The following is a 14,613-nucleotide window of genomic DNA, read 5'->3' on the forward strand; positions in this document are numbered from 1 at the left end:
TACGTTTTTGGGATTTGTTTTGCTCTCTTTTGCCATCTGCTGTTCGTTTTGTATTTTTTGATAATTTTAACTATGTCCTCTTGTAGCAGTTTTTCTTCTTTTAAATATTCTCTCCTCTTTCACCTTGTTGATTCCCTTTATGTATTTAAAAGTTCCTATCATATCCCCTCTGTCTCGTCTTTCTTCCAAGCTATACATATTAAGGTCCTTTAATCTTTCCTGGTAAGCTTTTTACTGAGCACAATACTCCAAATGAGGTCTCACTAGTGCTCTGTAGAGCGGCATGAGCGCCTCCCTCTTTCTACTGGTAATGCCTCTCCCTATACACCCAAGCATTCTGCTAGCATTTCCTGCTGCTCTATGACATTGTCTGCCTACCTTTAAGTCTTCTGAAATAATGACCCCTAAATCCCTTTCCTCAGATACTGAGGTTAGGACTGTATCACTGATTTTATATTCTGCTCTTGGGTTTTTACGCCCCAGGTGCATTATCTTGCACTTATCAACATTACATATTAGTTGCCAGATTTTTGACCATTCCTCTAGTTTTCCTAAATCCTTTTCCATTTGGTGTATCCCTCCAGGAACATCAACCCTGTTACAAATCTTTGTGTCATCAGCAAAAAGACACACCTTACCATCGAGCCCTTCTGCAATTTCGTTGATAAAGATATTAAACAATATGGGTCCCAGAACAGATCCCTGAGGTACCCCACTGGTAACAAGACCATGGTCTGAATATACTCCATTGACTACAACCCTCTGTTGTCTGTCCCTCAGCCACTGCCTAATCCATTCAACAATATGGGAGTCCAAGCCCAAAGACTGCAATTTATTGATAAGCCTTCTATGTGGGACAGTATCAAAAGCCTTACTAAAGTCTAGATAAGCGATGTCTACTGCACCTCCGCCATCTATTATTTTAGTCACCCTATAAAAAAAAATCAATAAGATTAGTTTGACATAATCTCCCTGAAGTAAACCCATGCTGTTTTTCATCTTTCAATCCATGGGATTTTAGATGTTCCACAATCCTCTCCTTAAGTATTCTATTTTTTACAATTAATCGAGTAATCTAATAAGAAAAACCTTCTTAAAATAACTTATTGCTTTTTAAAATGGTCCCCCTTTCTCAGTGCCTCCTATGCCATCCACCATGTCCCCCACTCCCCCAATGTCATCAGATCAGGAGCCCCTCCATGTCATGTAACCCAGTGCCCCCATGATGGCACTGCCATCAGCCCCTCCATGCCATCAAGATTGCCATGATGTCCCCCTTCACCAGTGCCTCCTATGCCATCCACCATGTCCCCAGTGCCAGATCAGCAGCAGCCCTGCATGCCATGTCCCCCAGTGTCCCCATGATGGCACTGCCATCAGCCCCTTCATCCAGATTGCCATGATGTTTCCCTTCCCCAGTGCCTCCATGCCATCCACCATGTCCCCCACTCCCCCAGATCAGCCCCTCCATGTGCCAAATCACAGGTGCCCCCATTAACCGCTCTCCCCCGCCAATAATGGTATACATGCCAAATCACAGGTGCCCCCATTTCCCCATGCCAAATAGCAGGTGCCCCCATTTCCCCATGCCAAATCACAGGTGCCCCCATTTCCCCATGCTAAATCACAGGTGCCCCCATTTCCCCATGCCAAATCACAGGTGCCCCCATTTCCCCCTGCCACGCCGCTGCTGCCTCTGCTAACTTTATAGTTACCTTTCAGTGCAGAGTGCGCCGACACATGGAGTCCACAGAAGACGCGTCTTCATCCCAGCATGCACTGGGGACCTGACGTCACACACAGCGCCAGCCAGTGCGCTGACGATGTGTGAACACAAGGTGCTGCAGCGAGGTTCCGACAGGAGGCCACGGAGCGGTGAGCGAGAAGCTTCATTTCACTCACGCTCCGTGGTCATGTGATTTAAGCGAATTTTTATGCCTCGATTACATCGATTAAATCGATGAATCGTTTCAGCCCTAGATGACACCAAGCTGTGTAGTACTGTACAGTCTATGGAAGATGTCCATAAACTACAAGCTGACTTGGACACTCTGAGTGATTGGGCATCAACTTGGCAAATGAGATTCAATGTGGACAAATGCAAAGTTCTGCATCTTGGTAGTAATAATCTCTGTGCTTCATATGTCCTAGGTCAGTTATGGCGAACCTTTTAGATACCGAGTGCCCAAACTGCAACCCAAAACCCACATATTTATACAATGTAACCTGAATACTACAGTCCAATAGTATATCTTCCATGTACGTTATCACTTATCTAAAAATATCCTGCCTACATTCAGTGCGCTGCCTGTGTTGTTCATAGTGCATCCTGCGTTGATGAATGGCAGGAAAAGTCTAAGGCAGCATATTGGTACACCATAGACTTTCTTGGGTGTGGGTGCCCACAGAGAGGGCTCTGAGTGCCACCTCCGGCACCCGTGCCATAGGTTCGCCACCACTTCCCTAGGTGATGTAGCACTGGGAGAGTCACTTATAGAGAAGGATTTGGGTGCCCTTGTGGATGGTAGATTAAATTACAGCATACAATGTCAATCAGCTGCTTCTAAGGCCACCAGGATATTGTCATGCATTAAACGAGGCATGGACTCGAGGGGCAGGGATGTAAAATTACCACTTTACAAAGCGTTGGTGCGGCCTCATCTGGAATATGCAGCTCAGTTCTGGGCACCAGTCCATAGAAAGGACGCACTACAGCTGGAAAAAGTACAGAGGAGAGCGACTAAACTTATAAGGGGCATGGAGGGTCTTAGGGTACTTTCACACTTGCGGCAGGACGGATCCGACATGCTGTTCACCATGTCGGATCCGTCCTTCCGCTATTTCGCCGTGCCGCCGGACTGCCGCTCCGTCCCCATTGACTATAATGGGGACGGGGCGGAGCTCCGGCGCAGCACGGCGAAAGCCGCCGGACTAAAAAGTCTTGCATGTCCGACTTTTTAGTCCTGCGGCTTTCGCCGTGCACCGCCGGAGCTCCGCCCCCATCCCCATTATAGTCAATGGGGACGGAGCGGCAGTCCGGCGGCACGGCGAAATAGCGGAAGGACGGATCCGACATGGTGAACAGCATGTCGGATCCGTCCTGCCACAAGTGTAAAAGTACCCTTAGTTATGAAGAAAGATTAATAGAATTTAATGTATTTAGTCTCTTGAGAAGAGACGTCTAAGGGGGATATGATTAACCTATACAAATATATTAATGAGCCATACAAAAAAATACGGTGAAAAACTGTTCCATGTAAAATGTCCTCAAAATGCAAGAGGGCACTGCCTCCGATTGGAGAAGAAAAAGTTCAGTCTCCAGAAGCGTCAAAGCTTCTTTACTGTAAGAACTGTGAAATTGACTTCCTCAGGACGTGGTCACAGCAGGAACAGTGGACAGTTTTAAAAAGGGGTAAAGATGAATTCATAAAAGTAAACAACATTAATGCTTATGAAAATAAGTAGAAGTCGGAGTCTGACTTCCTTCTGGGATTCGCGTCCCCACCTATCGCTTGATTGAACTTGATGGACATGTCTTTTTTCAACCGTATTAACTATGTAACTATGTAGGCGGGCACAGATGTGTTTTGATCAAAATATATTGGCTGAGAGTCTCAGATTTTATCATATCACAGTGAGGGCTTAGTCCATATGTAATGCTTGCATCTATTGTGTTAGTGCATTATTATCTGTTTTATGAGATTTTTTTTTTTTTTAAAGGAACACTTTGTGCCTGACAATCGCCTGCTGAATTGTCGGATGTAAAGGGACCTTTAGTGTGCATAAGAAATAGCTGTCGGTCAGTGATAACACCTCCTCCCTGTACCAATAGTTCTGTCTTCACATAAAGTGGAAAAAGCAAAGTTTTTACTGAATCTTTTCCCACAAAACCATATACACTGCTCAAGAAAATAAAGGGAACACTTAAACAACACAATGTAACTCCAAGTCAATCACACTTCTGTGAAATCAAACTGTCCACTTAGGAAGCAACACTGAGTGACAATCAATTCCACATGCTGTTGTGCAAATGGGATAGACAACAGGTGGAAATTATAGGCAATTAGCAAGACACCCCCAATAAAGGAGTGGTTCTGCAGGTGGTGACCACAGACCACTTCTCAGTTTCTATGCTTCCTGGCTGATGTTTTGGTCACTTTTGAATGCTGGTGGTGCTTTCACTCTAGTGGTAGCATGAGACGGAGTCTACAACCCACACAAGTGGCTCAGGTAGTGCAGCTTATCCAGGATGGCACATCAATGCGAGCTGTGGCAAGAAGGTTTGCTGTGTCTGTCAGCGTAGTGTCCAGAGCATGGAGGCGCTACCAGGAGACAGGCCAGTACATCAGGAGACGTGGAGGAGGCCGTAGGAGGGCAACAACCCAGCAGCAGGACCGCTACCTCCGCCTTTGTGCAAGGAGGAACAGGAGGAGCACTGCCACAGCCCTGCAAAATGAGCTCCAGCAGGCCACAAATGTGCATGTGTCTGCTAAAACGGTCAGAAACAGACTCCATGAGGGTGATATGAGGGCCCGACGTCCACAGGTGGGGGTTGTGCTTACAGCCCAACACCGTGCAGGATGTTTGGCATTTGCCAGAGAACACCAAGATTGGCAAATTCGCCACTGGCGCCCTGTGCTCTTCACAGATGAAAGCAGGTTCACACTGAGCACGTGACAGAGTCTGGAGACGCCGTGGAGAACGTTCTGCTGCCTGCAACATCCTCCAGCATGACCGGTTTGGCATTGGGTCAGTAATGGTGTGGGGTGGCATTTCTTTGGAGGGCCGCACAGCCCTCCATGTGCTCGCCAGAGGTAGCCTGACTGCCATTAGGTACCGAGATGAGATCCTCAGACCCCTTGTGAGACCATATGCTGGTGCGGTTGGCCCTGGGTTCCTCCTAATGCAAGACAATGCTAGACCTCATGTGGCTGGAGTGTCAGCAGTTCCTGCAAGACGAAGGCATTGATGCTATGGACTGGCCCGCCCGTTCCCCAGACCTGAATCCAATTGAGCACATCTGGGACATCATGTTTTGCTCTATCCACCAACGTCACGTTGCACCACAGACTGTCCATGAGTTGGCAGATGCTTTAGTCCAGGTCTGGGAGGAGATCCCTCAGGAGACCATCCGCCACCTCATCAGGAGCATGCACAGGCGTTGTAGGGAGGTCATACAGGCACGTGGAGGCCACACACACTACTGAGCCTCATTTTGACTTGTGATCGTGGTGCTCCTCTGATAGGTATAAGTCCAGGCCAAGCAGGGCGAGATAGGGTCAGAGACCCAGCACTTGGTTCCTGGAGATACCGATGGTGGCACTACTTTGAGACCCTGTGGTAAGACTGTTCCTTTTTTTACTGAGCACTGGTAATCAAGGCACACTCGTGCAGCACATATTTTTGTATATTATTGTACTTAGGGCTATTATCTTATATTTATTGTTGATTAATAGTTAAGATTTAACAGGGTCACCCATTTTGTCGTTATATAAAACTGACCTATTACCATCATTCTGTGGGTCAGTGTATAGTTTTTCTTGTGTTTTGATACTGAAAGAAAAATAAAAACTTTGAAAAAATAAAATAATTTCTATTGCCATATTCTGACACCCATAACTCTTATATAATTATGCCCATGGAGCTGTGTGAGGAGTAATTTTTTGCAAGACGATCTGTACTTTTTACTGACACCATTTTGGAGGTTGTATGACTTTTGAATTTTTGGGGGGGAAGTTAAGTGATCAAAAATAAAGCAGAGGCAGCAAGGAAGCCCGGAGCTGCATGGAGCAGGTAAGTATGAATCTTCTATTTCAGGCTGCAGACACTTGCTTAAAAATCTATGTTACTGGAAAACCCCTTTCTTGCTGCAACATTGCTTTATTTTTCCTTTTAGATTTATCACAACAAAAAAATTATAATTCATTTTTGTAGGTTGACACCGCCTTTAAGATTACATTTATAAATACATGTTTAATGCAGAAAAATAACTGTAGTAAGTTAAACTTTGTTAGAATTTTCTTACACTATAGCAGCAAATCAGGGATGGTTGTAATACCGCTGTTTCGCTGTTTGGTCTAAAGCTTTCATTTGCAATTTTTGTTTTCACATCTTGTAACAGATAAGTGAATAAGAAGAAACTGATCTGTACCAGTCTAAGGCTACTTTCATGCTGGCGTTTTGGCTTTCCGTTTCAAAGATCCGTCATGGGCTCTCACAAGCGGTCCAAGATGGATCAGTTTTGCCCTTATGTATTCTGAATAGAAAAGTATCCGCTCAGAATGCATCAGTTTGCCTCCGATCCGTCACCATTCCGCTCTGGAGGCCGACACCAAAACACTGCCTTCAGCGGTTTTCTGTCCGTCCTGGGATGCACAATGTAAGTGAATGTGGACGGATTCGTTTTCTCTCTGACACAATAGAAAACTGATCCGTCCCCCATTGACTTTCAATGGTGTTCAAAACTGACCCGTCATGGAATAGAAGACATAATACAACCGGATCCGTTCATGACGGATGCAGACGGTTGTATTATTGTAAGGGAAGCGTTTTTACAGATCCATGACGGATCCGCAAAAAACGCTAATGTGAAAGTAGCCTAAGCCAAGGTCTGTGATGTTCACTGCACTGATGGTCATTTTCTATGTTGCAAATGATCTTGCGTGAAATATTGAAGTAAACGTAAGGCTCCACAATTGTAAAAGAAAATGTAATTTACTATTATTTCTGTAAATGTTCTTTTCGGTTTGTTCATGATACTTCAAAATAGATATTAGCAAGCAGTAGAAGTATACAACCACACCCATACTGCAAAACACTGATGAAGGCAACTGACTACTCTTTAACCCCCTCTACTGGCACTTATGAAAAGCTGACATTCATATTGATTTATTCACATCAAAAGAAACACTTGCAGAGTTAAAAGCATTCATTTTAAAAACTGTTATCAAACCAGTGGCAATTAACTTACTATGTATTCATTATTGAGACAATACATTTTGTGTGTAACCTAATACACTGCACCCAATGAAAAGTCTCTGACATCAAATGGGAAGTTGGGTTTACTGAGCTACAGTATAACATTCTGGAAACAGCTTTGTTAAAAGTCCACTTAGACGGGCAGACTGGCACATCCATCAACGCTCATTTAACTGCATTTATATCTGAGTTTTAAATACGATTTTCAGTACGATCATTCATACTACAGTCTACTCATTCAGTTTTCATTATTAGGGTCCATTCACACATCCATATGAATGGAACGGTTGCGGACCCATTCATTTCAATGGGGCCGCAAAGGATGAGTCCCGTGTACTCTCCACATTTATAGTTCCGTCCTGCGGCCCCGCAAAAAAGATAGAGCATGTCCTATTCTTCTCCGCAGTGACGGACAAAAATAGACATTTCTATCCCAGGGCCGGCCGCAAAACACTTACGGACGTGTGAATGGACCCTTTACTACCACATCCCCTGTTCACATAAGGGGATGTACTAGTGTCAAATGATGCTGTGTATGTCACCATAGAAGATGAGATCAGCAGCAACCTATTGTTTTTCATTAGATCAATGGACATATTTGCATTGGGCAACAGTCATCAATGATCATTTATACAAACAATAAATTAATGTGCCATGAAAACAGATCTTAAAAGGGTTTTCCAAGACTTTTATCATCTGGATAGGTCATCAGTATCTAATATACAAAAGTCTTGTGTATTAGATTACGTGCTGATATTAGCTTTTTTCAGTCCACTTTTTTTTTGTCCAAAACGTATAAAAAGGGGTTAGTGTCTGCTCTGCAATAAAGGAAAGCTTGGGCGTAACACAAAAATCACTGGTTCTTTTTTTTTTGCTGCTTCTTCCAATCTCCTCCTTATCCTTGCTCCTTCGCAGCTTCTTAGTCTCTGAACCAACAAGCGGTAGTAGGTATGTTTCTCATGCAAAATCGTAATCTTGAACATCACATGGAACATATGATAAAGCCCGACCCTGGTATCGTTCCTGCTTCGTATGGGGCATTCCAGTTTCTCTTTCGGGGAGGGAAGGGATGCAAATGAGCTCTTAACAAGCTCTGCCTCTAATGCCACCAGATGTAAGGCAGCTATCCTATAAGTCAGGGATGCTCAACCTGCGGCCCTCCAGCTGTTGTAAAACTACAACTCCCACAATGCCCTTCTGTAGCATGATAGCTGTAGGCTGTCAGGGAATGATGGGAGTTGTAGTTTTGCAACAGCTGGAGGGCCGCAGGTTGAGCATGTCTGCTATAAGTCAATGTTCAGCTCTTAAAATAAGCTTTGAGACATGACTTGGATATTAAATAAGCCAGCACCTCATCTGCAGACAGCTGTTTCAGGGTGATTGACCCTCATCAGTGCAGAGCAGAGGGTACTGGCTTAACTGGGTGAGAGGCCTGTGTCCGGGTCAGGGGGGAAGAGTTAGTTCCCCCCTGACCAGTTTCTCTTTCGGGTATGGGCGGTATTTATCACCACGTCACATCCTCTCACTCTATCTCATTGCTAAAAATGCCCTTATACCATTTCCTCGTTATTATGGCCTTTTTTTTCCAGTATTGCTCAATCATTTAAATACTCATATGCATATATGTAAAACACTCAAATAAAAAATAAAAAAATAGAACGATCAAAACCTTCTCTTCATTTACATGTTCACCTGACTATGTTCAAAAATAGCAGTTCCGTGCAAAGCAATACTCCGGAACGGATCAATATCCACATGATTGCCCCACATGGGTTAATTCCTGGATACTAAGTATCCTGTAAGAAAAATTAACACTCGTATATGCTACATCAATCCCATCAATGTGACAAGGTCCCGCATCCCGAACCATTCTCTATACAAAGAGACTCCACGTGTTCTCACTGCGATCCATTTATCCATATCATCTTCCCACAGGACGCCGCTACACAATGAGTAAAGAGCCCTGTGTCCTCATTCTTATACTGATAACTAGTACAGTTATTTTCTCCTACTTCCCTCTATGCGTACTACCCTCCTGTCCTTCCCTTACAGCCCCAATCCCCTCTCATTTTCCATAGATGTGACCTTACTATTTCAACATCCATAACTATCATAATGCTATCTCCTGGTATTGTGAGTACTATGTACCATAAGGCCAACCAAACAAAGCCCTTTTTCTTTCAATTAGGCACTACTTCAGTACATGTAAACAGATTTTATATTCCACTCTATATTTAACCCATTGGGTTGAAATGTGTTCATATTATAAATCCATTCTGCCTCCTTTTTATTTTTATATTTGACAGCGTCTCCCCCTGTCCACTAACACCATAAACTTCAGACCCTCTGGATTCTTATTATGAACTTTCTTAAAATGTGCCGAAACGCTATGCGCCTCCAGCTTCTTTCTGATGCTTATGTGTCCACTACAGGAACACTCCAACATGTATATAACTCCTATACTTTCACATGATAGAGGACCTTTTACTTTCAATTCCTTATTATTTCTGTTCATACTCCTTTCGGTTTATTTTTACATCCAACACAGAAGCCGCACCATATGAACATGCCACTTATGGGTTGCAGTTCTCCTTTCTGCAGGCAGCTATGTATGATCTTATCTTTAATTGTTGGGGCTCTTTTAAATATAAAACGGATGTCTCTCTGGATTAGAATGGCCTAAAACCGGGTCATGTCTCAAGACTGCCCAGTTTTTCTTAATTACCACTGTGATCTAAGGACACATTATGGAGTATTGCGTAGATAAGGCAAACCTATATTTACCACCGTCGGTTTTTATTTTTTCCTTCTTCCCTTAGTTTCCTCGTATTCTCTAAAATTGGCCTACGGGGATGATTTTTTATCCAGGGTTTATGATGGCAGCTGCTGACCAATATAACCATTGCGATCTGTGGGTTTGAAAAGGGTCCTCGTATGGATTAACCCATCCTCCACTATAATTTCTAAATCGAGGAAGTTACTGTTTTTCACCTGTTTACCGTAAATTTAATATTCCAAGTGTTATCATTGATATACACAATAAATTCTCTCTGAGCCGCTTCTTCCCCTTTCCAGATAAATCTATGTATCTTTTCCATAGAATAAGACAGCCATCACCCTTCTCTCTACTTAGTAAGGGGTCAACATATATATATGCTCCCAACCAATACACCATTAATAAATTGGCGAAACTGGGTGAGAATTTCGCACCCATGGCCGTACCATGGGTCTGCAAGTAAAAACAATCCCTGTACCAAAAATAATTATCTAAGCAAAATTCCAAGATGAAGATGAAGCTCTTTTGGTTCTTTTTAAGTTCCTCATCTCTATCTAGATAATATTCTACCGCTGTCAGGGCTACTTTTTTCTGTATAATAGTATACAGGGACGTCACGTCTACCGTCACTAGGAACATATCACCAATAAAGGATTGTTGTTCTTTTAATATCCTCAGGACTTGCCCTGTATCTTTAAGAAAATAAGGGGTTGTTGGCACATATTTTTGAAGGAAAATATCCACATATTCAGAGACTCTGCTTGTGATAGACTATCCCTGAAACTATAGGTGTATTAGGGTGTGAATTATTAATGTAATCATATTCTCTATTGTTTAAAATTTCCTGTTTTAAGCCTTTTAGTTCTTTTAGTTTTTTCTTATAGTTTATGACTGGATTCCCTTTTAATAGCTTATAAGTGGTTTGATCGACAAGTATAATCATCATCCCTGGTTCATATTTTTCTTTATCAAATACCACTATTCCTCCCCCTTTGTCAGTCGGTTTAATTACTATTTTGTAATTTTTCTCTATTCTCCAATACCTTTAATACACCCATTTTAAAGGCTTCTATACATTCATTGTCTTTTTTTTTAGGATAAAAGATGGACTTATTCTTCAGAGTAGTGTGTATGTGGATATTCTCTCTATACTGTCTGGTTCTTAGTTAAATTTTCTGTATTTGAAGTAATAGATTTGCAAATATTTTGTTTCCTAATGTACTTATGAACATTTAAATGTCTGAAATTTACTCCCTGTACTTGTGGGAGCAAATTTAAGACCTTTATTAAGTATCCAGGAATTCATGTGTAGCCCATGTGTGCCAATGATGTGTATATGGATCCGTTCAGGAGTATCATTTTGCACGGAACTGCTATTTTTGAACATAGTCAGATGAACATGTAAATGAACAGAAAGTTTTGATCGTTGTTCTATTTTAAAAATTTTTATTTATGAGTGTTTTACAAATATGCATATGAGTATTTAAAGGATTGAGCAATACTGGAAAAAGGGCCAATAACGAGGAAATGGTATAAGGGCATTTTTAGCAATGAGATATAGAGCGAGAGGATGTGATGTGGTGATAAATACCGCCCATACCCGAAAGAGAAACTGAAATGCCCCAGATGAAGCAGGAGCAAAACCCGGGTCAGGCTTTATCATATGTACCATGTGATGTTCAAGATTACGATTGCGTGAGAAGCATACCCACTACCGCTCGTTGGTTCAGAGACTAAGAAGCTGTGAAGGAGGAAGGATAAGGAGGAGATTGGAAGAAACAGCATAAAAAGAACCAGTGATTTTTGTGTTACCTCTAAGCTTTCCTTTATTGCAGCGCAGACCCTAACCCCTTTTTATACTACGTTTAGGTCATCAGTATCTGATCTATGGGGGACTGACACCCGGGAGCCCCGTTGATCAGGTGGTTTAGGAGGCACTGGTACTCCTGTGAGCGCCGCAGCCTTCTCTTTGCTTACCAAGCACAATGCCGTACATAGTATAGCGGATGTGCTTGGTATCACAGCTCAGCCCCATTCTCTTAATTGGGACTGATCTGCGCCTAGGCCACGTGACCAATAAACGCAACGTCACTAGTTTAGGGAAAGCTGTGAGAAGACCGTGGTACTACTGCGAACGCCACAGCCTTCTCAAACAGCTGATCTGCAGGGGTCCCGGGTGTCGGACCCCCACTGAGCAGATACTGGACACCTATCCCGAGGATAGTTCATCAGGATTGAAGTCTCGGAAAACCCCTTTAACGCTTATCCCAGTACTCACTTTACTCTGACGGGCAGGAAGGTTTTTTAAGTCCTGCTGCAAGACATGTAGCTCCTTCATAATCTCAGGGGCTTCTTCTCGTAAAAAGCTGTATTTTTTGCTCAAAAACTTAAGCTGGTCTTCTCCCTAGAAATGATGGCAGAGACAGCCAGAACATTAAATAAGGATCAATAAGCATAAAGCATCTGTAGAAATAATGGTCTGCAATAACTTGCAACAGAAATGTAAAATTTCTAACAGTAATGAAACAGTATCACGAAACAGTAAAGCATCTTTATATGTATTACTCATCTCTAAGAAAGGCTTTGAAAATTCCTGAAATCTAAGTCATACAACCATGTCAGGGGGTTCTGTGACTGACACCATGCATAGTACTATTTAATGGATGCACTGCATGACTAATCCATGAGATATACTATTCAACTATGTAGAGAGAGGGTGGACCGATACTGTGAGCAGAATTTTTAAAATATGTTCTGTATATTATAAAATTGCATAGTTTCCTGTTCTAAAAATAAATTAAATGGGTATTCCCATCTTGTAATGTGATGGCATATCTCTTTGCCAGCATTTTGAGATGTCTGAAATGTTTATATGCATGAGCCTCTACATTGAATACATTGCATTACGCACTAAATACTGCAGGGAAACAATACCGTATGCACCTTGTTAACGCTTCTGGAATTATTTTTACTGCTGAGGCATAGTGTTTCCTTGCTTGGTCTAGAGTCAGTAGTGCTTAGGGGACTCCCTATAGTCTTTATCCTTTGTGAGATTTGTCTCCTTGGTTGCCTGTGCAATAAAGAAATGGATCATTAGAAGCAAATTCAATATTATGGGAAATACATGCAAAGAGAAGAACAGAAGTGTGACATTGTCTACTACTATAATAATTACTTTTAATACAGCTTAGATACTAGCTTACGTCAACACTCTATTTTTGCTAAAATTCTTATGAAAACTAAAATCTAGAGCTTTTTGTAACCTCAATGTGGGAAACTATGTTTGCTTACAGATTGTAAGGGACCCTGCCTGGGATCCATAAATGCTTAATTTACCATGTTTCGACAATTTTAACCTCAATCCCGTACACAAAGGAATGAATAAAATCAAAGTAAACATATATGGAGCAGGCTCAAGCCTGTATTAAACAGGCAAGTCAGTAAGTGATTGTTGGGAGGGAAGCGTTCCCCTCCCGACATTCGCTTGCTAGCTAGTGGAGGAGACCACTGCTATTACACGCAGCGATCTCCTCCACAGTATGGGAAGGAGTGATCGCTATGCCACTGCTCATTCCCAGGCTGTCTAGTGGTTTGCCAGCAGCAGATCGCTATTAGACAGCACGATCTGCCGCCGGCAAGTGATGATTTTTTAAGCATGCTTAAAAATCAGAATTGCCCAATGAACGAGCGTTTGCTTGTTTATCGGAGGCAATATTTCACTGCAAAATGATCAGACCAATAGTGGGTGTGTGTATACAACAAAAGATCTGTGTGTGTAATCGGCCATCTGACCAACTCTTACTCTTAAAGATTTTATTTTACAGTTAAACAATGGTGGCAAACCGAATGAAAAACAAAAGTCGCAAATAATCCATATAGCTGCCAAAATATCCTACAACCGCTAAATACACAAATCTCATGTAGATGTTACCTTGGTGGGATTGTAACCCCAGAACGCACACCTGAAAGGCTGCAGATATTAACCCATTAAAGCTGCTGAGGCTTATAATCTACAAATGCTTTGTGCTGATTTAGTCAAACCAAGTACATTATTAGCAAACAAATACTATTCTCTGCAATGAGATGCCTTCAGGCCAATGGAAATCGTTCCAGTCAATCTGAGAAACCACTGGAGAAGTTGAAGGCTGAGATTGAACTTCTATAAGGATGTCTAAACATTTTGTGATCAGGCGGCTGCATCCCAGATTACTGATAAAGAAGTTCTGAGAATGATTTAAAATGGCCGCCAGCAACCTGTCCTAGAATGTGAGCAGGGCTGGTTGCCTCCCATTGCAGAGCTGCCTAGGAAGGTGAGGAGGACGGGCCTCACTACACACCATGCTCTGGCACTTGTATACACTACATATTGGTGAGTTTTCCCATCAAGTTGCTTAGCCATGATGGCATATCACAGGCAGAATCGCATCATGACCATCTATCGTACAACAGTGTAGTGAGGTCCTATACACTCACCCCCCCTGGGCAGCTCTGCAAGTGGTGGCAGCGATTGTAAATAATTCCTGGAGAACCCCTTTAATTACTGGGCCATAGCTGTACTTGTGATCTGAAGCTGCAGGCAATGAGTGGTAATCTGCATGCAGATCCCATGGCTACAATGCACATTTTTTGGGCACCTCTAACTATTCTTGAAAAAGTCGGGTGACATGCTACTTATAGATCATTTTTCACCTCGTGTCTTCCTTTTTTCTTAAAACAAATGTTTTGCTACCGGACAATCACAGATGTACATGAAACTGTGGGACACCTTTCATATTACACTCTGAGGCAAAAACTATCTTATGACTTTAGTCCGATCACAGAAATATCCCACATCCCGCAATGCCTACAAAAAAATTGTA

General features: G+C 42.4%; 1 protein-coding gene across 5 annotated transcripts in view; it reads right to left on the reverse strand.

Annotated features, from left to right (window-relative positions):
* LOC120977311 overlaps positions 1 to 14,613 on the reverse strand; it is a 129,111-nt gene that overhangs the window by 48,457 nt on the left and 66,041 nt on the right. For all 5 annotated transcript variants that reach the window (XM_040405199.1, XM_040405196.1, XM_040405197.1 and 2 more), the window contains 2 exons: positions 12,698 to 12,824; positions 12,033 to 12,158 (listed from right to left, as the gene is read on the reverse strand). In XM_040405199.1, the coding sequence (XP_040261133.1) occupies positions 12,033 to 12,158; positions 12,698 to 12,824 (253 nt within the window). The remainder of the gene's footprint in view (positions 1 to 12,032; positions 12,159 to 12,697; positions 12,825 to 14,613) is intronic.

This window comes from Bufo bufo, chromosome 8 (genome assembly GCF_905171765.1).
Source record: "Bufo bufo chromosome 8, aBufBuf1.1, whole genome shotgun sequence".
Taxonomy (NCBI): domain Eukaryota; kingdom Metazoa; phylum Chordata; class Amphibia; order Anura; family Bufonidae; genus Bufo; species Bufo bufo.